At 36.3% G+C, this 26,083-nt stretch overlaps 1 protein-coding gene across 2 annotated transcripts in view; it reads left to right on the top strand.

The window, feature by feature from the left end:
• rnf130 (ring finger protein 130) overlaps positions 1-21,444 on the top strand; it is a 44,424-nt gene extending 22,980 nt beyond the window's left edge. Inside the window, exons 4-10 of one of the 2 annotated variants that reach the window (XM_048175825.1) lie at positions 204-454; positions 2,628-2,699; positions 7,181-7,263; positions 11,635-11,731; positions 12,646-12,850; positions 15,533-15,626; positions 15,974-16,193. In XM_048175825.1, coding sequence (XP_048031782.1) covers positions 204-454; positions 2,628-2,699; positions 7,181-7,263; positions 11,635-11,731; positions 12,646-12,850; positions 15,533-15,626; positions 15,974-15,989 — 818 coding nt within the window. In that variant the 3' untranslated portion in view covers positions 15,990-16,193. Of the gene's footprint in view, positions 1-203; positions 455-2,627; positions 2,700-7,180; positions 7,264-11,634; positions 11,732-12,645; positions 12,851-15,532; positions 15,627-15,973; positions 16,194-20,196 lie in introns of those variants that run through there. The other variant, XM_048175826.1, reaches the window with a different exon arrangement.
• The last annotated feature ends 4,639 nt before the right edge of the window (positions 21,445-26,083 follow it).

Raw genomic sequence — 26,083 nt, 5'->3', positions numbered from 1 at the left:
TGGAATGGATTGTGTATCTTTCTTGTAAAATGTTATGTTTGTATGGATCCCTATATATTTGTATCTTCAATATATAAAGTTATTATTATCAGTAGTAGTAGTAGTAGTAGTACTAATTACTAACTTACTAGTACTACTACTCATTTTTTTAATGTTTTTTTTCCCCAACTCAAAATGTTCTTATATAACTTCTCTCTCCAAAGGCACTGGAGACATAGTGGCAGTTATGATCACAGAGTCCTTTGGAAAAGAGATTCTGGGATTCCTGGAGAAGAACCAAACTGTGTTGGTCACCGTGATGGTGGGGTCAAGAGGGCTGCCTAAGAACATCAACCGTGGCTCCTTGGTGTTCGTCTCCATCTCCTTTATAGTACTGATGATTATCTCTTCTGCTTGGCTCATATTCTACTTCATCCAGAAGATCAGAGACACCAGTGCACGGGACCGCAGTCAGGTCTTACACAACGCACAACACACCAGTCTAGCAATTTTGCTTCTGAATTCTCCTGCATTTACTCTTTTAAACAAAACACACACAAACACAGTCTCACCCTCAAGCTTGCAGCAAAAATCCTTGCCAGATTTTTTTTTAAAAGATCTCCCTGATATTTAACTGGCTTATTTGACCTTCAAGAACTTCCTGTGTGCTCAAAGACAGTAGTAAATGGCCCAGCCTTCCCAGCTCATGAAATCTTAATGCAGAAAAGAGTGTATGTATGTGTGTGTGTGTGTGTGTGGTGACACGCTGCCTCTTCAGCGTCTGCTTCCACACAAACAGACTCATAGACCTAATTTCTCCACTGTAGTATTGATGTCTCTCTGCCCTTTCGCTTTTACCAGACCTGAATTTACCACTGACATAAACAGGCTATAATCAGGGTAATAACAGCTGCTGGTATTCACTTTTTTATAAAGGTGAAATATGTAAAATCTAAATCTCTTATTCACCAGTTAGATTTGAAATAGTAGACACAGTTACAATAAATGCAAATAGATCTGTACACAATACACATTACAATATAAAATCTATTGTTTATCCACCTTATTTTTCAACGAGGAAGTATGGTGTTTTTTTGTGAATGTGCGAGACTTAAAATTTATTAGCCGCTATTGGGGGGAAATGTGAAGAATATCAAAGTGCTGTAAACTGTAAAATTGTGTGCGCTATGAACCAGTGTGTTTATAATTAAGACAAAACATTAAAATAATATTGTAAGAAGTACCAGTCTGCAATGTCAAGCAGCTTAACGAGCTGTTTTGTATAGCTAAAAATAACCGAAAGCAAATGATATCGGAAGCCAGACACATTAAAGTTACAAATGGCCGTGCCCGCTCTTACCTGAAAAATAAGGTGGATAGGATACTGTGGAGGACTACATTTGCACTGCTGTTCAAAAGTTTGAGGTTAGAAAGATTTTCTTTTTAAAAAATTAATACTTCTATTCAGCATGAATGCTATAAATTGACCAGAATTGACAGTAAAAGACATGTATAATGTTATAAAACATTTATATTTCAAATAAATCCTGAAACTTCTATTCATCAAGAATCCTAAAATGAAAACTAAAAACAAAATAATAAGCAACACAATTGTTTTTAACAGTGATAGTAAGAAGAAATGTTCCTTGAACACAGAACCAGCATATTAGAATGATTTCTGAAGGATCATGTGACACTGAAGACTAATTACTGCTGAAAAATTCAGCTTTGCCATCACAGGAATAAATTACATTTTAAAATATTTTCAAATAGAAAATGCTTGTTTTGAATTGTATTACAGTAATATTGTGAAATATTTTCATAAAATAAATGCAGCATAAGAGACTTCTTTCAAAAATATTTGAAAAAAACTTTAGACTGACTTTAGCTGATTAACAGGTCATTTTAGTGTTTTGATTGAGTCTTACATAAATGTAATTGTAAACGTATCCTGTACCTTCCATTGACTTATATTGTTCTTTAATTAAGCTAATTTTAATTAGTGCAGACTGACCCTAACCCTTTGTCATTTTTAGACTTTAATTAAAACCCTCATTTGGCCATTTTATGAACAGTACTTGTGAAGACCATCCTCATGAGTCAATTTTAAGAGGTTTGTTTGTGTCTGTATTTGTGAGAACATTTTGAGGCCCTTGCAAATATAACACACACAAACAGTTTAGCAAGCGCAAATCCTTTGGACCCCGATTGGCCCTTTGGCTTTTTCTCTAAACTGTCGGCGGTAAATCACTGAGCTGTTTATTTAGCAATAAACTAGCAGAATGAAGACCGAGGACATTTCAGAACATACACTCATAAACACACACACAGACAATGAACTGCCCATCACAGGCTGCACTTAGTCTTTTATTTATGGCTGTCTCTGTCATGCCTTTCACTAACTTTGCTTAATAGAATCCTGATAGACACTCTGATGTTGCTTTTATCACAATTAATATTGCTAATGCTTTCTCCTCTTTATTATTCACCCCTACCTTGTTTAGCAAAATCTGAATTGTAATTTTTTCTGCTGTTCAGAGTCTTTTATTCCCCAACTTTTAGTCATTTTAATTTCCTGTTGTATTAAATCAAGCTGCAAATCTAAAATTATGTGACTGACTCTCTCCTCTTGTCCTCTGTTGCTATAGCGACGGCTGGGAGATGCTGCCAAGAAGGCCATTAGCAAGCTGACTACCAGGACAGTAAAAAGAGGGGACAAGGTGAGGTCTTTTGACGTCATTGCTTGTTTACTGTTCTCAGGCTCTTGTCAATGCCTGTTATGGAACCGTTTCCTGTTATGGAACGGTGTGTGTAATTCTCCATTCATAATGCATCTCCATACTCCATAAAAAGAACTCACTGAACATGTACACACTACAGCTAAAAATGGTCGTCACTCTTCTTCCGAGTGCTTAATCACATTCTTTACACACGCAGCTTGGTTATTTACAGCTGCGTTCGACAACTAAATTAACTCCTGAAACATACAAGTAGATACAACCTCATTTACATTAAATCCAAGTTTCTCCCACAAGTCTTGCAGGCTAGCAAGAAACCCGTACATTACAGTCCAGAGTGCATGCTGTTTAAAAGCAGACGTCTGAAGAGCATAAACAAAACACGGTGCCTTTGGAAATTGCTGGATAATGATATACATGTGATCACTATTATTACTTCAGAAAAGGCAAACTCAGAACAGTTTAAACTGTTGAAATCCATGTTTCTGTTTACAGCAAAACAAACAGCACTGGCACCGCTTTTTGTGCTTTGTGACCAGGGACCGTGTTCTAAACCTTGGGTTTGTAATATCGGTTCTTTAATATTTATGACCGATTACTCTTAATTTAATCAATAATTGGCCATTAAATATTGATGGCAGACCGGTTAGGTTCATCTCAGCAAGTAATCTTGCTGATTGTACCACAGTCCAAAGACAGACGTTGACCTGTGTAAAGGTGAATGACTGTCAGGTGAGTGAGTCAGGGTCGTGAGACTTCACAGCTGTTCGGTTTGGAGAAAGGGTGGAGCCGTGCCAGTCAGTGCGTATCTTAGCCCAGTCAAGGTCAGCTCACATCAGCTATGAATAAAACATCAGTGGCCTTGGAGAAGTGCTGCAAGAAATTGAAACCTTTCATCAGAGAGGTCTTACTCCAGTAGAGATTGAGTGAGAGAACATCTGTCTGTCTTCCTCTACCTCTCTCTCTACTTTTTCCTTTTTAAAGTGATCACATGCTTATTTTTGATCAGTTATGACCCTTTTTCCGGTGATGAAGCATCTTTACAGCTTCGCTGCCTTTGGCCGAAGCCTCTCAGACGTCCCTCTGCAGGGACCTGCCGGACCACAGTCGATGACTCTCGCACTGAGAGGGGCCCATTAGAAACCGAACACCACTCACCACAACATGACCTTGACCATGCAGAGTAGACAGGACACTGCCAGGTGACTGAAATAGCATCTTGAGTAGAGAAGGTGCTTCCAGGAAGAGCAGGGCAGAGTGTGATATAAAACCTAGGAGGATTTTTGTCACTTTCTAAATGGCTCCATGCCCAGGGAGGTCGAGTTAGCTGGCTGAGTGATGCGTTGCTTGCTACTAGAGGTATATTTATACTATGATGATATATAAATAGTATTTGAAAGTGTTACTGCTGTTTGGTGTACTTCATAACACTAAGTCTTAGCAAATTGCAATTTATAGAGTAAGAATACCATAAAAAAGAAGTTATTGTAGCATTAACAAGGGCCAACAAATTTGGAATATGTGACTACTGATAAAAAACTTCTTGTATTTTATATGTACAATAAGTAGAATAATTGCAACAACAACAACAAAAAATGGAGATAAGGTTAGAAAGCATGAACATACAAAAAAAGGATTGAGCTTTGGATAGCCGATAACGATCATTTAAAAAAACTGCCTTATCATCCCCGATACTGATCCTTGAGACCGGCTCAGGACATCCCTAAATTTTAGTATTTTATCTTAAACATTCTGTTAGTTGCGAAGTGAAATTTTAAGTGTTTTAGCTAATGCTTAATTACTTTAAAGGTGCCCTAGATTCAAAATTTGAATTTACCTTGGCATAGTTGAATAACAAGAGTTCAGTACATGGAAAAGACATACATTGAGTTTCAAACTCCATTGCTTTCTCTTTCTTATGTAAATCTCATTTGTTTAAAAGACTTCCGGAAAACACGCGGATCTCAACATAACACAGACTGTTACGTAACAGTCGGGGTGTACGCCCCAATATTTGCATATGCCAGCCCATGTTCCCAACATTATGAAAGGCATTAGACAAGGGCAGCCAGTAACGTCTGGATCTGCACAGGTGAATCAACAGACTAGGTAAGCAAGAACAACAGCGAAAATGGCAGATGGAGCAATAATAACTGACATGATCCATGATAGCATGATATTTTTAGTGATATTAGTGAATTGTCTATCTAAATGTTTCGTTAGCATGTTGCTAATGTACTGTTAAATGAGGTTAAAGTTACCATCATTTCTTACTGAATTCGCAGAGACAAGAGCCGTCGCTATTTTCATTTTTAAACACTTGCAGTCTGTATAATTCATAAACACAACTTCATTCTTTATAAATCTCTCCAACAGTGTAGCATTAGCCGTTAGCCACGGAGCATATAGCCTCAAACTCATAGAGAATCAAATATAAACATCAAAATAAATACTTTACTCACATAATTCGAAGCATGCATACAGCATGCATGACGAACATATTGTAAAGATCCATTTGAAGGTTATATTAGCTGTGTGAACTTTGTAAATGTGCTGTAATATAATCGAGAGCTCGTGTGGCAGGGAGCACGCGAATTAAAGGGGCGGCGCGCTGAAAAAATCAGTGCATAGTTAATGATGCCCCAAAATAGGCAGTTAAAAAAATTAATTAAAAAAAATCTATGGGGTATTTTGAGCTGAAACTTCACAGACACATTCAGGGGACACCTTAGACTTATATTACATCTTGTGAAAAAGCATTCTTGGGCACCTTTAATTTCAGCTTTATTTCAATTAATGATCATTTTGTAGTTTTTGTTTTAATAATAACAAATCTAAAATCAAATAAAATATGCAGATATCAACACAAAAACATCACAACACTAGATCATTTTGTCATAATTTTGTCATCATCTGGCTTTTCTTAATTGATACTAAAGGGTTATAAAAACCTAAAGCTTCGTATTATTATTTTTTTTTGTTAGTTCCATGTGTAGAAATAAAGAACACTAATCACTCTAACATTTCCTCTGTGGTGTCAATATCGGCTTCAGACTGACCTCACAGGTCAGTCAAATGACAGATGGGCTGAAAGCAGAGCCAGAGAAATACAGCATCTTTGACACAGTGTATCTACTAAATCTGCTGAACGATCGACTGCTCTCTCCTGCTCACTCACCCTGCAATAACTAGATGGATACACTGTTACAACTTCCCATAGTTTTCTCTGGGAGTTGACAGAAGTTTCTAGAACCACACTGATGGAATGTTTTCCACACTGCTTTCTGATTTTATTCAATTTATATTCCAGTATTTTTTGGGATCTGTGTTAGGAAATTACAGTCGGAATGTTCAGAATGTTCAGATTATGTGTATGATGAAGAGTATGCAAATATATGGTGTACATGGAATGTACCCAGATGGCCTAATTCATTTGCCAAAATGTGCAGCACACAACCACTTCATCATTCATTCAGCGTGTGACTACCAACTAGTGATTGTTATCAAATAACAAGCCAATGCTCTGTTTTGTGCTTTGACTTATTGTTTAATTGGACTGCCAAAAGTAAAAAGAAAAGAGATTATATGCAGTATGCTTACCATAGTTGGACCATATTAATCTCATTTGTTTGCAGAATTTAGTTTAGTTTCACTCTATGTAGTATGAGTCTTATCTAAGCCTCAAATCGTGAGCTTGAGAATAGCTGGGTGAGATGAATTCAAGGAGGTCAAGAGATCAGATCAATACAGAGTGAAATGCAGGTACTCAAAGCATATTGCCATGAGTTCAAGAGAATTTCACACCTACTTTATTCCCATTTAACATATATACGTGTCATAAGGCCAGCATACATATTTAATAATAATGGGCTAGTGCTGCTTGAGTAGAAATAGTAGGGAGAAATCAGGACCCACAGTCCTAAAGGGAGTTATATTAGGAGTTATTTCTGTGTGTGATATTTCTTTGTTGATTTAATTTTTATAATTTAAATAATAATAATAAAACAATAAAAGTATTATTTTAAAAGTGTTGTTGTTGTACAGACATATTGAATAGGAAAAAAAAAAAAAAACATTTTCTTCTTTTTTGTCCTTAACTGATCACATCCACCAAGTGACAAGCAGCAGGACACAATGGTCGCTTGGTTTCTATTTCTGTGGTGTTGTGCTAAGTAGCATCGGTCAAAATACAGCTTACATAACTATTTAAAAATAACTGAAAGATCTACATACTTGATTAGTTTAGAATGTGTCAGGTCACACGGTGCTTTTCGTCGGTTTCTGACGTTTGACATTTGCCCTCTTTTTTGTTTGACTGGCAAATGATCCTAAAACTGCCTTAATGTATCTTACAGGTGTGCCCTAATGTTACTTCTGTTGTTTTGACAATTTCATTTTTAGCTATATTTTGACTTATGAAAAGGCTCATCTTTATTTTTTTTTGGCTTGTTCATGTTTTTCAGGAAACAGAGCCAGATTTTAATCATTGTGCTGTGTGCATTGAAGGTTATCAGCTAAACGATGTGGTCCGCATCCTACCTTGCAAGTAAGTGTGTGTGTGTGTGTGTGTGTGTGTGTGTGTGTGTGTGTGTGTGTGTGTGTGTGTGTGTGTGTGTGTTTGCATTTGCTTTGTGTAATAAGGGCATTATAATCTTCATAGAAGTCTAGGTACACAATTTCTTTTTTTCTTTTTTTGTTAATAGTTTATTTTGTTTGTTAATGGACAATAATAATAATATAGTATCAGCAGTAGTAATATTAATAATAATTACATTTAAATTAATTTTAAATTCAGAATTTGCTTTAAACTTCCCTTGTTATGATGTAGATGAAGATTTTTCTGTCTCAACAACTTAGCTTATGTTGTCTGCTGACAAAATCTCTTTGCATTGCCCAGTCAATTTGGTTTTCACCCCAGACTTTGAATAATGGTCAAATGACATTTGGAGAGAGAGGGAGAGAGAAAGGGAGATCAGGGGTCACTTGCTGTTGTGAGATGTGATTTTGTTGAGGAAATATGGCACTGCTGTGGCTGTGAATCACTGTCCCTGTCAGACCCACTCTGCTTATTTTTAGCAGCTCAGCTTCCAGTGACCTCTAGGCAGCCAACGCACAAACACAGACACACATTTATACTTACAAACAGATACACGCTATTCATGCACAGTATATTAAAGTGATGCGACATACAGTATGCACACACAAGTACACAAACATGCCCTTTCCTACGGTTTCAGACACCATTGCTGAGTATGACCCGGTCACACAGTTGGAAGTCTGGTTGCAAATTTTGTGGATCACCTTACACCAAACACACACATGCTCACATGCTATAACTGCTTATATAGATACACAGCAGTGGCAACATGCAGTAACTCACAATTACTGTTCTGTTTTTATTCCTTCCGCTTTTTGGCAGACATATCCTTGTTGCTACTGCTTTAGTAATTGGGGTGCTTCCTCTTAAGGAGAGCATTCAGTTCACTCAGAAATGAAGATTTTGTTGTCATTTACTTACCTTGATGTTGGTCCAGACCTATATGACTTTCTGCTCTCCATTCTATGAAATATATTGGACATTCTGCTCAATATCTCCTTTTGTGTTTGATGCTAGAAAGTCAGTCATACAGGTTTGGAACCACTAGTAAACAATCTATCCTTTTTAAGTACAGTATCAGTCATCTCTCCATGAAATCTACCATACCATAGCATTAGTATTTGTCTCTTTTCATCCACACCCACTCACTCTATCGTTATTATCTCTTTCTCTCCCTCTTTCTTTCTCTACAACTGTACAGCAGCAATGAAATGCTAATCCAGAGCTTGGTTAATTGCATTGTTCCCCGCTTACGGCTGAATCACTGCTTCACTCCAGTCAGATCAAATAACACACTCATGAGCTTCAGCCTGTGCTGCCTCAGACAGCTGCTGACATCCAGCAACAAACCAGTCTCAGACTCTTAGTCATAAAGAGGAAGGGTTGGACTGCTTACCAAGCATTGAAGTGAATCCAATGAAATCAAACTTTTAGTCCATTTCTGTTGGCTTTCAGGTCATGTATAAGCTGACACACTCCCAAAAGGTGTCAAAATATATAAACGAAAGCCTATTGGCTATAAAAAAAAAAAAAAAAAAAAAAAAAAAAAAAAAAATCATCCGGAAAGAAAACAGAAACTCATTTTTGATATCATGGGTCTTTAAGATACCAGTGCCTCCCAGCGAAACATCATAATCTTTGATTGCAATATGTATGTTGGATATTTTGTCATATTTGCTCTTCAACATTATATATTCACAGCTAGTTTAGCTCTGAGAGGCCAGCAAAAAGGTGTTCAGTTAAAAGAAGGGAGCAAATTTACATTATGCATTAAAGTATAACATGAAATGAAGACGATTAAACTCCCATGACCTCGATGAGATCAAGCACTGATGTTGGGTGCCCCAGAGTCGCTTTCCAATTTGTTCCAAAGACTTTGTGCAGACCTGACAAGTTCTTCCACACCTCCTAAACTACTTCTGTATGGACCTGGTATTGTCATGCTGGAATAGAAAAGGCCTTACCCAGTTTTACCATACAGTTATACAGTCATACATGCAGTCATTATATGCGGTAGAATGAAGATTTATTTAGAAATTCAAACTGGAATTACTGGAATAACCAAACCCTCTTAATCATAAAGGCGTGTCTACATACTTTTGACAATATTGTTTACTTTTGAGTTTAGAGAATAAAAAAAAAAAAAAAAAAAAAAAATCCAGTATATATATGTACTTAGAGACTTGATTCTAACCATTAGGATTTGATTAATATTGTGTGCTATTGGTTAGATTATTATTACAAATTATGATGAAAGATTATTAAAATCATCAAAATACATTTATTCAGCAAGGATGGGAAATAATTTAAAAAAAAAAAAAAATAGTTTTTTTTAGAAAGATATTAATACTTTTATTCAACAAAGACATACAATTGAACAAAAGTGAGAGTAAAGACATTTATAATGCTACAAAAGAATTCTATTTCAAATATATGGTGTTATTATATTCCTCAAAGTATTCTGAAAAATGAAGAAGAAATATTTCTTGAGTACCAAATCAGCATGTTAGAATGATTTCTGAAGGATCATGTGACATTGAAGACTGGAGTAATGATGCTGAAAATTCAGCTTTGCCAGGAATAAATTACATTTTGCAATATGTTACAATAGAAACCAGTTATTTTTATATATATAACTCTAAATATAACTATTTTACAATATTATTGTTTTACTGTATTTTTGATCAAATAATTGCAACCTTGGTGAGCATAGGAGACTTCTTTCAAAAACAAAAAACTGACCCCAAACTTTTGAATGGTAGTGAGACAAGTTACCATCTTTTCTCATCTTATTCCTTCTTAACGTAAGTATCTCTTCTCTCTTAAGCATAAGCATCTCCAGCCACAATCAATAACTCATAGCACAAGTAATGGCAGCACACTTGACCTAGCCTTGGCCATTCAATTTACGTCCCAGTGCATTAGCTTCGCTGTTGCTCCTATAACTTTCTTTGGGCTGTGCCCTTTCTTATATGAATCTGTCTGACTGCATATGCATGTAAATGGTATAATTATGCATGTGATAAGGTAACTGTATAAGAATACAGTACATAAAGATTAGGCCCAGGCATATATAGCTGGTCTGTCGTAGTTTGATGGCATGCATCTCTTTAGTAACCTTTGCGTAGTAAGCACCCTCATCATTAATTCATTTGACCCTTGTTTGCGTGTTCTCCCTCCAAGAAAGTTTGTCTGCACGTCTCTTTGTTACAGTATAATTTCAGAAGTATGCATCCTCTCAGCACCCGCTAATCACAGTGTGTCAGAGGCACTTATTTGATGTCCTTAGATAACCAACAACTTGCAACTTGTGGCTGAGGAGTCTATTTCTGTTGGGACTTATGTAATACAGTTTTCTATTTGAATGCATTTTAAAATGTCATTTATTGCTGTGATGGTAGCTTGATTTTCAGCATCAGTCTTCAGTGTCACACGATCTTTCAGAAATCATTCTAATATGCTAATTTGTTGATCAAGAAACATTTCTTACTTTTATCAGTTCAAAACAGATGTGCTGCTTAATATTTTTGCACTGACCCCAAACTTTTAAACTAAGTGTAGTCCTATTTAATGTTTTGTTTCAAAATTGATCATATATTAAAATGTAAAAATGTACATAGGTTAACAATGCTGTTTATTACTATATATTATTATTATTTGTTCATATAAATGACAATTATTAAATATGTAAGAACATTTAAGCATTATTGTAGATATAAATTGCCCAGCTATATGATGCAGCGAGAAAGATTCCTACACTCTTCTGAGCCACAATGACTGCCTTGTCTCTAGCATGAGTTTCAATGGCTGGCTTGTGCCGAGAATCTCCCTCATGAAGAGGGTTTCCGCTGTCGAGAGCCCAGGGTCTTTCCTGGAGAAAACACAGCTAAGATTGTGCAGCAGCCGGATATGAGGAGGAGGAGAAGAGACTCAACAGCTCTCTGTGAAAGCTCATGTTGCTCCTTTGAAGTCCACCAGCTTCTTGCTTTTAATCTGCCTCTCACTCTCTCCTCTCTCTGGTTGTAATATAAATGTGTAATGTGCTTTTACATGTAATGTCCTTCTTGCACCAGTGTTCTTAGAGCAGTTTCAAATATTCATTGTTGCTGCAAAGAATTATTGTGATATCAAATGCTTGATGCTGCGTTCCATGGGTCTTACTTTGTTATAACAGAAATAGAAAGATTAGAAAGATTTCATTCATAAATATTTATGGTTTTGCAACAAAATGCATGACACTTTAAATATACAAAGGCAAAAGATGATTACAACATGCACAAGTGCTTTATGGCTATCAAAATGTTTTCATCTTCTCTTTAGGCATGTCTTCCATAAAATGTGTGTGGATCCGTGGCTAAACGAGCACTGCACCTGTCCTATGTGTAAACTCAACATCCTTAAAGCTCTGGGGGTTATGGTGAGCACGCGCACACACACACACACACACACACACACACACACACACACACACACACACACACACACACACACACACACACACACACACACACACACACACACACACACACACACAGAGTTACCTAACTTTCTCTTTAACATGTATTAATAAGATGATTATATTTACTATAAAGATTAAGGTAATTATCGTAATAAATAAACATTTGTTGTATAAATAATAATAAAAAAAGAATTATGTTAATAAGATATTTATATTTCCTATATACCGATCTAAACAACACTACCCCTAAAAGAAAACCATCAATTTTAGAAAGGGATGGGGGGAGGGGGGACCTTTGTTTACTTTATGTATTATTTTTTATGAGGATGTCTCCAAAGGGAGGTTTTGTAACATTATAGCTATCTTCTGGGAACAATTTTCCACAAAATGTACAACTAAGTGAACACACAACAGACACATTGATTTCACAGCGCAGCATTATGACATTTATAAGGCACTCATTTGATTTGTTATGATTTTATAATGATTTATCCTCTTGAAAATAACATCAAGTCTTGTAGTTTGGTTGGAATGGATTGCCTGAATTATTACAGAGCTGAGAATGTAAAGACATTACTGTAAAAAATGACAAAGTGAATATGTGTTGCTGGTTACAACACAATACACAACTTTTACACTTTATGAAGTGATTTGGGCTGTAATATTGTTTTTGCAGCAGGGGTAGAGGATTTATGATCCAGCAGCTCCCTCTGGTGGTCACTTTATTTCATGCATTTTTTATGTCATGGCTGAAATTCAATACTGTAATTCTTACCCATTTTTATTTATTTATTTATTTTTTATCGTGGGATGTGATTTGTTAATAAAATGTCTATGATTTCAGTTTGACTAAGACATTTATGCGCTTGCAGCCCAACCTGCCCTGCGTGGACAACATGGCTTTTGACATGGATCGGATGTCCCGCAGTCAGACTTCCAGCCAGAGGACGGCGCTGGTGGACCTGTCTTCTGAGACCAGCATCAGTCTGGAGCCTCTACGCCACTCCAGTTCCTCCCAGCTTCCCTCCGACGAAGAGCTTATTCCTCGCTCCGGAGAGATCAACATCGCTGTCACCAGTAAGAGCAGGGCTTATTCTGTCTTGTTGTCCTTTCTGGATGTTCTTTTAAAGGTGAAGTGTGTCATTTCTGCATCATCAAACTGAATTGCAAAAATAATGGTTGTTTTCAAACAGAAAACTGGGATGTTAGAATGTATTCTAACGTTGAAAAAGACTATACACTTCCCCTTTAAGTTTCTCCCTGTCACCTTTATTTCCTCACCTCCCTCCTACGTTCTCCTTCATTTCCTCCCCAGCGGGGGGTTAGCTTTCCTTACATCAGTGCGCTCCACCTGCTGCTGAGGCTGAGCTCAGTGAAGTGAGCAGGTGTCTGTGCTCAACCGCAGCGTGTCCTGCCCTTTTACTGCCATAAATCTTTTGTACTAGACTTCTCACGTCACTGCGTGTTTGTCAGCACTCTGTGTTCTCTCTCCTCTCACATATAAAATTAATTTTAAATTTATATATCATTTTATAATAGGCGAGATAATGAACATTCAGCCAGTTATTATTAAAAAAAAAAATCACTTCAGGATGATCACCCTGTTGTTGTTTTGACTGTTGACTGGCTATATTTCTTACATATTCTTTAAGTGTAACTTCACTGATTTTCAATCCACTTTGTATTTTTACTGTTGTTAGAAGTAAATGTAAATATACAATGTTTACTTGTTCACTCGTTTACTCAAACACTATGGCAACAGCCTTCTTACCTGTACACGATGGCATTTTGCTTCAAAGGTTGGGTGGAGTTGACAGTTTCTTTCAGTTTTTCCCCTCCTTTTGGCCAAAAATACTGTGTTCGTGGTCATCCGGTTTGAAATGTTGACTACAAACACACTTTCCATTGTGGTGTTCTCTCTGTGTTCTTTGCAGCTTTTAGTCACTGCCTACAACACACTAGATCAGTCACTGGAATCCAACTCTCAAAGTTTACTCTTTGAGTTCTTGCACCTGAAAGCAATACAAGTCGACACCATTATGACTAAAAGTTTGCTAAGAAGTATTTCCTACTAAAGCGAGGTGGTATTTGACTCTAGTAAGTGGCCTTGGACTGGAACATGCCCAGTGCATTATAGGTGTTGACCTTTTCCTACCTATTTGGCAAAAGGGAATATAGCAGCTTTTTTTTCTTTCTGTTTTCTCTAGTCAGGTAGAACCTATTTCAGTCTTTCTACTGCATAGGCAGCCAGGTTTTATTGAAAGCCCATTTTGCCAAGTACCCCTTTAACATTTTAGTTGATTTTTATATGTCATAATGGTAAAATGGTTAAACATTTTAACAGAAAGAAAGTTCCTTTTGCCTTAAATTCATAAGAGTTTAAAGGTGCTAAAGAGGATCTTTTTGTCGACTGAGAAACCAAAGACTGTTACTGAGTTTTTGAAATGAGCGCATGCGTATAAGAACAACCCCCCCCTCCTTCACAGCTCATTTCAAGGGAACGCCTCCCAAACTGGAGCGCACAGCCACGCTTGTCTTTCACAAGGAACGTCATGGCAGTGATTGACAAGCCAGAGGGCCAATCCGCGCACGTCTCGCACAAGGAACGTCACGGCAGTGATTGACAAGCCAGAGGGCCAATCGTTTACGCGATGATTGCGTAAACGATTGGCTGATGTTTTTAAGGCCCTACCTCGTGCACAGATGATGTATATTAATATTATTCCTTTCAGTGCACCTAATAAATAGTCTTTTATCAGTTAGTAAAGACAGTTTCAAGTAATATTGCAAAAATGTATAAAACAAAACATCCTCTTTAGCACCTTTAATTGTTACGCCATACTATCCACCCCTATTAATAACTTTAAACCTTCATCAAAACCAAAATATAAGTAATAGCTTTAAATATATAAAGAAAAATGCTTTGGCTTTAAGTAATAGTCACCCTCTCCCTCACCTTCTCTCTGAAGTTATTTTAGTGTTTAGGTTGTGCCAGCATTTTTAAGCAGTTTATACAGAGCAGTAGCAACACACATGTTGAGTGCAATGAAACTAAACTAAAGAACAGAAAAGTGCATAGAAAGTAAAATAAGTAAATGCTCACAGAACTACACACCTTTGTTGCAGAAACAGATGTAAGGTAATTATGGGTTTGTGGGATAATTTATTATTCACCAACCATTTGTCCTGGTGCTATGTCTTTAAAATATTATGTTCAGCAATTTTAACCCCTCCTGTTGGCCTTTGTTTCTATTGTAGTGATTAATTATGTTATAGAACCCCAAGCAGGTGTTTGTTCAGGGGTTTTTTTTTTTCTCTCTCTCTTTCTTTCTAAAATGTTAGTGTCTTCTTTTGATTGTGAATTCTGTTTGTTCACAGAATTATACTGATACATCTAAAAAAAAAAAATCCCTTAATTGAACTTGTCCTTAAAAAAAGCTTCTGTGTGGAATACTTAGCTGCTGCATCTTCTGATGACATGGTCTTCCTAACAGATCTTTACTGCTTTGTAATTGTCTGGCTAAACCAGCGCTAAGTGTCATGTGCTGTGAATGTGCTACGTTCAGTTTCGCTCTCGTTTTTGCGATCATCGCTTGCCTGTGGCTTCCTCTCCTGTTCCATGGACTAGAGAAGCGTTCCTCTTTTCTTCACGCCTCCACCTGTCTCCAGTTTCCTCTTCTCTTCGGCTGTCTGTCGAGATGATACCCTGGCCCCGCCTTCAACAGAAAATGACCCCTCCCCCTTTTACTCTGTTAACAGAAGAGTGGTTTATTGTTGCCAGCTTCGGCGTCCTCTCTGCTCTCACACTTTGTTACATGATCATCAGAGCCACTTCCAGCACCCCCACTGTTGAGTGAGTATTGTAGATCAAGATTATCTTTTTCAAGATTTTCAGAATGTCAAAGCATCCCTAAATACATTAACAATGGGATAATGTACCTAGTGTACAGCAAGATTTGTGACAGTGTACTACACTTCTCTAAGAATAAAAACAAAATGTCATTGTGTTATGCAGCTGTAAAGGCTAAAATATTCTTTAAAAAAGTTTGATCAAATAATTATCAATTTTTTAGTTAGATGTGGACATGTATTGTTTCTGGTTTAAGAAATATATAACGTGTAATTATGTAAGTAACTTTTTTTATGATGAGTTTACTTGTTAAATGTATTTTTTAATATGTATATTTATGTCTTTTACAGCCTGAAGTTGGAATGAAGATGTTTTCTGGAGTCCTAATTTCTAAAATGCATCCTGAAAAAAACAAAGTTGCTGTTTGCTCTTCAGGTCCACTTCTTACATATGCATTGATAGTGTTAATAGAGCTAACTTTCACCTCTAGATGTGACGATGTTCATAGCTTTTCACTGGATTGTATTGCTGATTAACAACTTCTGTTTTATTTGCTTTATTTAATAAGCCCTTTTTGTTTTCACTTTAGATGAATCGTCTTAAAGGTGCCCTAGAATTAAAATTTGAATTTATATTGGCATAGTTAAATAACAAGAGTTCAGTACATGGAAAAGACATACGCTGAGTTTCAAACTCCATTGTTTCCTCCTTCTTATATAAATCTCATTTGTTTAAAAGACCTCCGGAAAACAGGCGAATCTCAACATAACACCGACTGTTACATAACAGTCGGGGTGTACGCCCCCAATATTTGCATATGCCAGCCCATGTTCCCAACATTATAAAAGGCATTAGACAAGGGCAGCCAGTATTAACGTCTGGATCTGTGCACAGCAGAATCATCAGACTAGGTAAGAAAGCAAAGAAAACAGCGAAAAATGGCAGATGGAGCAATAATAACTGACATGATATGATTACATGTCTTTCTAAATGTTTCGTTAGCATGTTGCTAATGTACTGTTAAATGCGGTTAAAGTTACCATCGTTTCTTAATGTATTCACGGAGACGAGCCGTCGGTATATTCATTATTAAACACTTGCAGTCTGTATAATTCATAAACACAACTTCATTCTTTATAAATCTCTCCAACAGTGTAGCATTAGCCGTTAGCCACGGAGCATAGCCTCAAACTCATTCAATATCAAATGTAAACACCCAAATAAATACAATACTCACATAATCTGACGCATGCATGCAGTATGCATGACGAACACTTTGTAAAGATTCATTTTGAGGGTTATATTAGCTGTGTAAACTTTGCTTATGCACTGTTTAAGGCAAGCGCGAGCTCTGGGGGCGGAGAGCGCGCGATTTAAAGGGGCCACAACCTGAAATCGGCTCATTTCTAATTATGCCCCAAAATAGGCAGTTAAAAAAATTAATAAAAAAAAAATCTATGGGGTATTTTGAGCTGAAACTTCACAGACACATTCAGGGGACACCTTAGACTTATATTACATCTTTTAAAAAGACGTTCTAGGGCACCTTTAAATGTTAAATGAATAGAAATGTTAAATGCATATAAATTTTAAATGTCTTTTAAATGTATATTTTTTTTTCCCAAATCCTTTGGTTTGTCTTTGTCATGCAAACAATTTTTTTTTAAAACATTTGTTTGTGTATTAAAATTGCTTTGTGCAAAAAGCTTTGTTGTGCTGAATTGTCCAGCAAGTTAGTAGTTACTAGTACTAGTTTTATTCCTTGATACTGTTCTGATGCTTCTGTCTCCCTCAGTTCATGGTGAGGCTCCTGTATCGAATTTTTACTTGCAGATGAGCAAGTAAATATTAGACATACAGTATTGATTTTCTGTGGAATATTCTAGCTCTAAAGTTTATTTCAGCAGTGCCTTACAGAAAGTCAAGCTTAGAACATTGAAAATACTGTAACGCATCTATGAGGACTAATTGTGTTTTGTACAAGCCTAACATTTAATGCATGGGGATTGTGGGGACTATTCAGCTCCAGTCCTAGAAGGCCACTTTTCTGAGGTGGAAACCTAAAAAAAACATCTGAACAAGTTACTGTAAGCATATTTTGCTTTATTGTTGTACAATATACATTATTAAGCCCCTGTCTTTGAGTCTGCAATCATTTGAATACAAGTTAAAGGTACACCATTTAACTTTTGGCCCTCTAGCATTTAAAAAATTGCATGCATTTTGCAGAAGAACATTGTTTCGGTTGTGCTTCAATTCTGCGTGACTGTGTGGATGAATATGACCCTTCAACAATAGGTCATTCTTTAGAATGAACTCTGTTAGAGAGCTACATATGTCAGTTTATTGGTTCAGTAAAATACCTTACTCACCTGTTTGAGTAATAAAAATATAATCCCTTAGTCTGCTTTGCTTTTACAACATTTCAAATCCCTCATTCTCGGCATCTCCAAAAAGACAAACCAATGTTGATTCTCGTTTTATTACGATTTCTGTCGTGTTCTCTTTTTGCCAGCTGACTCTCTCCTTAAGGTGATTCCTCTGAGGTTTGTGATTTAGCGTGTTCTGTGTCACCCTTTCTCAGTGCTTCCCACACATAGACTTTACTTGGGCGGGCCGCCCACATATAATAACGGTCGGCCACCCAAGTATATTCGGAGACACATTTTTGCTTTTATTATTTTTATCCTCTTAATACTTTTATATCCGCGCAAGATAATGAAACCATCCGCGATCGATTAACTAGTCGTTTCGTACCTGCTCGTTTGTGTGCGTCAGAACTGCTTACTCCCGCTAACATTCAAACGAGCGCTGCATTATGCAAAGTCACAAGGGGGCGCTGTTGCGAGTTCTACAAGCTCACGCGACAGTGCTTCAAAGCAGCTTCAAAGTGATTCTCAATCAATAAAAAGCGCAGATTTATGCCAAGCGATTACTAATGAACTCAAGTTGATGAATTATTACAATGTCTACTTTATGGCCTTTATATAAAATGTTTTAGACGATTGTAAGAATCTGAAGGATCAGCCTGCAATAGTACAGACATTTCAAAATAAGAGTTCCGGTGTATTTTCGGGCTTGTTTATAATTAAAAGTCACACGCTAACGTTTTTTCTTTTTCTTTTGGGAATTATTGGTATTTTGGTTACACAATAAATTGTATTTAATTTGATTTCCATTTAATTCATAGTAAATTATTGTAGTCTCCCCCACAGGAAGAAAACACCAAGAACATTTTTTGACACACATATTATTCATTTTATAAATTTTACTAGTAAAATCTATGTCCCATTCACTGAGAGAGACACTATATGACAACAAGGAGACAACATAGGAAAATCTAAACCATTTAAATCCTGTAATTTTGCATAATTTACAATGCATAATAATGCATAATATTAGTATGTAATATATGTAATTAAAATTAATTTCAATAAATAAAAATACTGTTAAAAATCACACATTATTTGTTTGTCACATGTAGTAGACCATTTTTGTGCCATGGGTAATAGGAGGATTTTTTGCCTGGCTACCACCGCAAGTATATTTCAAACCTGTGGGAAGCACCATACATGCATCAAAGTAGATAGAGCAACTTTTCTATATTTACTGTTATGATGACAAGACACAAACTGACAAGGGGTGCATGTACGCAATTTCCTGTGAAAACCATCCCGCCCAGTCTAAAATATAAACACTTATAATAGGCTTACCATAGTGAATCAGGGTTTTTGAACCAAAAAGTTAGGTAACACTTTATTTTAAGGTGACAGTTACACAATGTACATTAACAGTAAATTATGCATAATTACAAGTAACTAACCCTAACTGTTACTCTATAGTAAGTACATGTAGTTAATTAATATTACTCAGTACTTATTTGAGTAAATATAATGTAACTAAAAGTTAGTGTACCTTTAACAGCATTTTTTTGTGGATAATTCCAGTGCATTTTCTGACATTGCAGTGTAAATCATTGAGGTTTTTATTTTATTTACCTATCTATGGTTGCATTATTTTTATATTCATACTGTTGAATTAAATACTGTTTAATTATGCACAATTGAATGGAACAGCGCATACGCACATTTGTGTTAACAGTTCATGCAGTTCAATAATTGCAATCTAGTCTACTAGACATAATATAAATAAAATAGAAAAATGTTGACCTATAATATATACATGCCCATAAAATCCACTTAAATCAAGGAGCTGTATAATCACAAAAGCACCCACACAAACACTTCCATAAACAACTGACTTCCTCTGAGAAGGTTGATGGTAATTGGTCTGGTGTCAAGGACATAATAAGTGTTGATTACACGTAACAGACCGACATTGATTTTGTGCCGAGATGAAATGTCAGATATGAGCACAACCTTTATGAAGGAACTAAATAAGTCTTTTCAGTCTGCAGGAGCAGAATCTTGAATATTTTATTAAGATTCAGCAGAATCATTCCTCCTTTCATCTTTCTCATTTCTATCCCCATTATACACACAAACTAAACATTATCATAAATGGCTTATGTCACGATCTAACCCCTTATTTTTTCTCGTTTGTCCGTTTTCAGGTGGTCATTTCTTCAACCGTAATTCTGTGTCTCCGCGCAGCGTAGTTTGTGAGATGGAGCTTCCAGACATCCAGGCGTCACTGGACATGTACGACGACAACAAATCCTGAGGACACGCGTTTCCTCCACCTCAAGCCCATTCCTCCATCGTCCTCTCCCCGACCCCAGACTATGGGGATCAACCTTTATGAGTGTGAAATGGAGTATTGACAGTGAGCGCACAGACTCTGGCGATAAACTCTACCACCGTAGAATGATCTTCATAGCGATCGGTCGCCTCAAGTGGATGTGATTGGACTATTGCACCATCATCAGCCTCCTTACACTTTTACACTTATTTTTTTCTCTATTTTTGAAAGACTATTTCAAAAGACATCTTTTCACAGACGGCTGTGGGAAGTACCTCTTAATTCATTTCTCCGGTATCCTCGGTTAGCCACAAATGTCGTGTCAGCTGTTGTCTCATGTATGTAATTTGCTGACTGTTTTTACGTTCCAGTGCTTATTAGTGTTTCAGATGGGGAAGACTCTCTCATGGACAGTTGTAAAAGCAGGCTTGGAAACTGAACCTTTATAGAAGAGCTGTCTGCTTTGCATCTCCGCTTTTGTAGCTAAACAATGTCTCAGATGCAAACCAACTCGTCCTTCATGTGCTCAAATGCAGAAGCTTCCTGTTAGCACTCGAAACTCCTCGACAAATCACCGTTACTTCCTCGTAGAAATACACACTATTTCTGTGTACATAGAATGAAAATGTTTTAAACATGTATTTAAAGAAAATCCTATGGAATACCTTCAGCGAATACTAATCAGTTCCAAGCAAGGGGACCCTATATATATATATATATATATATATATATATATATATATATATATATATATATATATATATATATAATATACAGTATTTGCATATTATAATTCATACAGTATATATCTCTCTCTCAAGTGGCCTCTTAGCACAGTTTGTCTTTTTGTCTTTATTGGATCTTGTCCATGCACAAGAGTGTCTGTCTGTTTTGTTCTCGTTTTGGGGGGGATGGTATTGCGACCATTCTGGGCTGCATTCACAGAAATCTTCATGCTGTTTCTGCAACAGATTTGTTTTATGTCATATAGTTGCAGTTGGGACAGGACAGAAGCTCTACTCTGAGACACTCAGCGAGTAACGGCTGTGCTTTATGTGGGTCATGATAATGGGCTACCTATGTTACATACTGCCTCAGCATTAAACTTGTCATAATTGCCTATGCTGCTCTCTTTCTTTGGGTGAGGTTTAAAATAAATACAACATGGACCACTGTTATAATATATATATATATATATATATATATATATATATATATATATATATATATATATATATTTCTGGAGTCATAATTTCTAATATATATATATATATATATATATATATATATATATATATATATATATATATATATATATTTCTATTTAGCTCTTTTTTTGTAGTGTAACATTAATTTTAGTACTTCAACTTAAAGGGTTAGTTCAACTTAAAGGGTTAGTATATATATATATATATATATATATATATATATATATATAAAATATATATTTCTATTTAGCTCTTTTTTGTAGTGTAACTTTTATTAATTTTAGTACTTCAACTTAAAGGGTTAGTTCACCCAAAAATGAAAATTCTGTCATTAATTACTTGCCCTCATGTTGTTCTACACCCGTAAAACCTTCGTTCATCTTCAGAACACAAATTAATATATTTGGATGAAATCCGATGGCTCAGTGAGGCCTCCATAAAGCGACGAGAATACTTTTTGTGGGGCAAAAAAAACCCAACAAAATAACGACTTTTCAACAATATATAGCAGCAGCGTAGCCAGAAAAGTGACTCTGGGTGTGCATCAGAAAAACTGGGTGTGCCATATTTATTGTCCGATTAATGTGCAACCGGACAAAATATTGTAATTGAAATTGTTGTAGGGGGGTCTGGGAGCATCCTCCCCCATTTTCGGGATTTTAACGACGCATTCTGGTGCACTCTGACAAGAAAATAATTGGAAAAAACAACATTTGCTTTAAATAAAAACAAAACAAACAAAAAAAATGATTGACGGCTGGCATTGACACAAATTTCACCATTGGATTTGATTTTGATTCTGAAGCTTGTGGTTTGATTTCGATTTGATTTCCTTGATTCATTATTGACTAATTTGGGGCCCGTCAGGGTAAAGTTGGTTTTATATTCGCACATTCGGACATCCGTATTCAATAGCCTTGTTAATCACACTACATTGGACATTCAGTGGACATTCACAAGTAAATATGCCATTAAAACAATACTTGCCTATTTTGATCGAATGTGAAAAATGTTGTAAGTTGACAATCGTTGGTTGTCAATATCATGTCGCTGCTTAAAATTCGCAAACATTAATTTATTGCACATTTATTGGAAAGTCTGAATTTACCAGAAGTCCGAATGTGCGAATATAAAACCAACTTTACCGAAGTGCCCGTCAGGTACAGCAAATTTCCTCAAAGAAAAAAATCTCTCTCAACACTGTAAATTATACAGGGAACCACAGCTGGTAGCCTACATCACTATAATATTAAAAATTAATTTATTTGTAAGCTACTTACATATAAATTACACAGTTTTTATAATAACGTTATAATAAAAAAAAATTATGACAATTATAGGCTATTTCTACTCATTTTTATATCAGGCCCGGCTCCACGGGGGGGCCAGGGTGGGCCTGGCCCACCCAATCAGAGGCTTGGCCCACCCAGAGCCTCTGGGCCCACCCTGGCCCCACACCACATAACAGCCAATCACAAATTAGTGTGATATTCAATTAAGCTCCAGACCAAGCGGCAACCTCCCCCTTAATAGTGCTGCTAAATATATATTTTTTCTAAACATGTCTCTAAAATATGTTAAACCGTTCAATACCGCTTCTCTACAGTATCCATATGACAGCGAGTTCACGCACATCGCAGCCTCCTGTGACTCACTCAGAGCAGCGGCAGGCCTCGAGACTCTCGTTCGGTCCGGTTGAAGCGTTTTTGTTATGATAACAACTGATACGACAACTTTAGCATTCATTCATTCAGTGTTTCCCATTAATGACCCTGTGCGCCGCCACCGTTTCATAATGAACCGAAAATTTAAAACATAAATGGTCTCTACATTGTATTTTGCCAATGAACTAAAATCGAAACCGTAATGGCTTTGTGCCTTAATAAAGCACCAAAATATATACAGTGATTAAGTATATACTATTTAGTCTGTTTGTGCTGCGTGTTTTAAAGAGAAGTGCGCACTTTGCTCACACGATCAGCTGGCGATTTGGTGATCAAAATTAAAGCTCAAGGATTAGAAATTGGCTACAAACTAGTATTTTAATTTTCCTATACGTTGTGTAAAGTAGCCTAACCAATATATATATATATATATATATATATATATATATATATATATATATATATATATATATATATATATATATATATATATATATATATATTAGATTGCATTTGTTACAATAGCCTATATGGATATTACTGTCATGTATGTATTATTATTTTATTGTTATAATTGTTTGGCATCCTAAAACACCTAAAACGATGTAGACACAACTAAAAATATGTTTGAACCCTCTTTAATGTCCAGGTACAAGTCAATGTTGTTTTTGGTCAATTTGCACACTGTACATGAGTTGAAGCTCTTAATTTTGAGCTTCCAAAGTGCACCAGATTGATGCATTTAACCTTAAAATGTACAAAATTTTCTTACGGGGGTGCATGCCCCCGGACCCCCTAGAGGAGGTATTGGACAAAAGTTCTAATTTCGTACAGTATAAACAGCTCGTGCAAAAAAAATTTAAATAATAAATGTTGCAAATATTATTTGTGTTATCTCACATTATATTTTGTAATGTGATTTTTCAAAATAGTATAATACAGACATCCCAAGTCTCCCGGAAGTTCCGGGAGTCTCCCGCATATTGATAGCGGCTCCCTGATGCCCGCAAATTAGTTAAATCTCCCGGAATCTAGAGCGAGCGAGCAAGAGCGCGCATAGAGACTGTGTTTCAAACCAGCGCGCGCACGGCAGAGAGGGAGAGGGAGCGAGAGAGAGACCTTGCGTGTGTGTGCGAAGCGCATGTATGACAGAGAGCATCCCGAATGTCCTTTTTCGGCAAATCAACCAATCAATTATCAGTGAGGTGAGTTGACAAGTTTCATTTCATGTGCATATTATTCAGGCAAGTTGCCAAGGCTACATGAAAACAACAAACTCCTTAGACCTGTTTAAAGTTGCAATGGAAAATAAATAAAAGCAGTTTACATAAATAGTATAAGCAGCTTATATAAATAGTAAAAGTATCTTCATATTTAAACATAATTAACGAATAATTGCATATGCCTATAGCTTATAGCTCCTTCCTCTTTTTTTTTTTTTTTGGGGGGGGGGGGGGGTACCTCCCTGAAATGACTTTTTGCAGGTTGGGATGTCTGATAATAGTTTATAACAATAACAATAACAAACAACCCTAACAATTGCCTTATCTATATTAATAGACATGTGAGATTAAAGCATTAAAGCCCCCCACCAATCCGACCGGCCCACCTGGAATATCATTTGGCCCACCTTTCATCTCATATCTGGAGCCGGGCCTGTTTTATATAGACCTAAAAATTTAAATGGCGGCTGTCATAAAACAGATTTATACATTCAATATTGAAGTACATGTTAAGCACAAATACAATGAATATGCAATAGTGCATATATTTAGCAAAATGCTCCTCTCGAAGTTCATTTTTGTAGCTGACTGATGCGTTTTTGGACATTGAAGGGCTTTTCTGAGGTAAATGTGACGGTAAATTTGACATTATTACAATGTTTTAATGACACCTTTCCACAGTTGAAACATGAACATGAAAGATGACATGATACGGATTTTGGTAAGTTCTACTATATCTTTCAACATACCTTTGGATGTTCATTCATGTTTATTACATGTGGAAGAGTTGGTCCGTTCACGCCCGCTCTGCATGAACTGAAGCGCTTAGCGCTACAAGCCACAGAGAGCCACGAATGATCGCGACAGCTCGCGAGACGTCTATGGTCTCACTCCAGTCTATGGGAAAGTATCCCATTTTCGATACTTGTGAGGTTTGTTGTGCTTGCAATTTCACCTGGACCTATTTTAGGTCCGTCTACGCCACTGATATATAGTGATGAGCGATTTCAAAACACTGCTTCGAAGCTTTGCGAATCTTTTGTTTCGAATCAGTAGTTCGGAGCACCAAAGTCACGTGATTTCAGTAAACGAGGATTCGGAACAAAAGATTCGTAAAGCTTCGGATCAGTGGTTTGAAATGGGCCGTCACTAGATATTGTTATAATATTGTTTATAATATTAAGGTAGAACCACTGTAGTCACATCAACTGTTTTAAATATGTCTTTAGTACATTTCTGGATCTTGAGAAGTTCAGTGACATTACTGGCAATAGAGGCTTCACTGAGCCATCGGATTTCATCAAAAAAAAAAATTGTGTTCCGAAGATGAATGAAGGTCTTACGGGTGTGGAACGACATGAGAGTGAGTAATTAATGACATAATCTTCATTTTTGGGTGAACTAACTCTTTAAACTTACTAAGGCTAAGTTAGTTGCCAAGGCATAATGTTACATTTTCTTTTGTATTTTTTCATCTAATATTAAATTTTATTATATTTCAGCTTTATTTCAGTTAATGAAAAGCTAGTTTCATTTTAAAATATTAATAAATGTATATATTTTTAAAATATTATTATTATTATTTGTAGCAGTGGTAGAATTAAAATATCTAGTAGGGGACCGCCAAAATAAAACATCAATCCTTATATTACATGTTACTAAAT

The sequence above is a fragment of the Megalobrama amblycephala genome, linkage group LG23 (genome assembly GCF_018812025.1).
Source record: "Megalobrama amblycephala isolate DHTTF-2021 linkage group LG23, ASM1881202v1, whole genome shotgun sequence".
Taxonomy (NCBI): domain Eukaryota; kingdom Metazoa; phylum Chordata; class Actinopteri; order Cypriniformes; family Xenocyprididae; genus Megalobrama; species Megalobrama amblycephala.
This window is presented reverse-complemented; position numbering and strand designations above follow the sequence as displayed.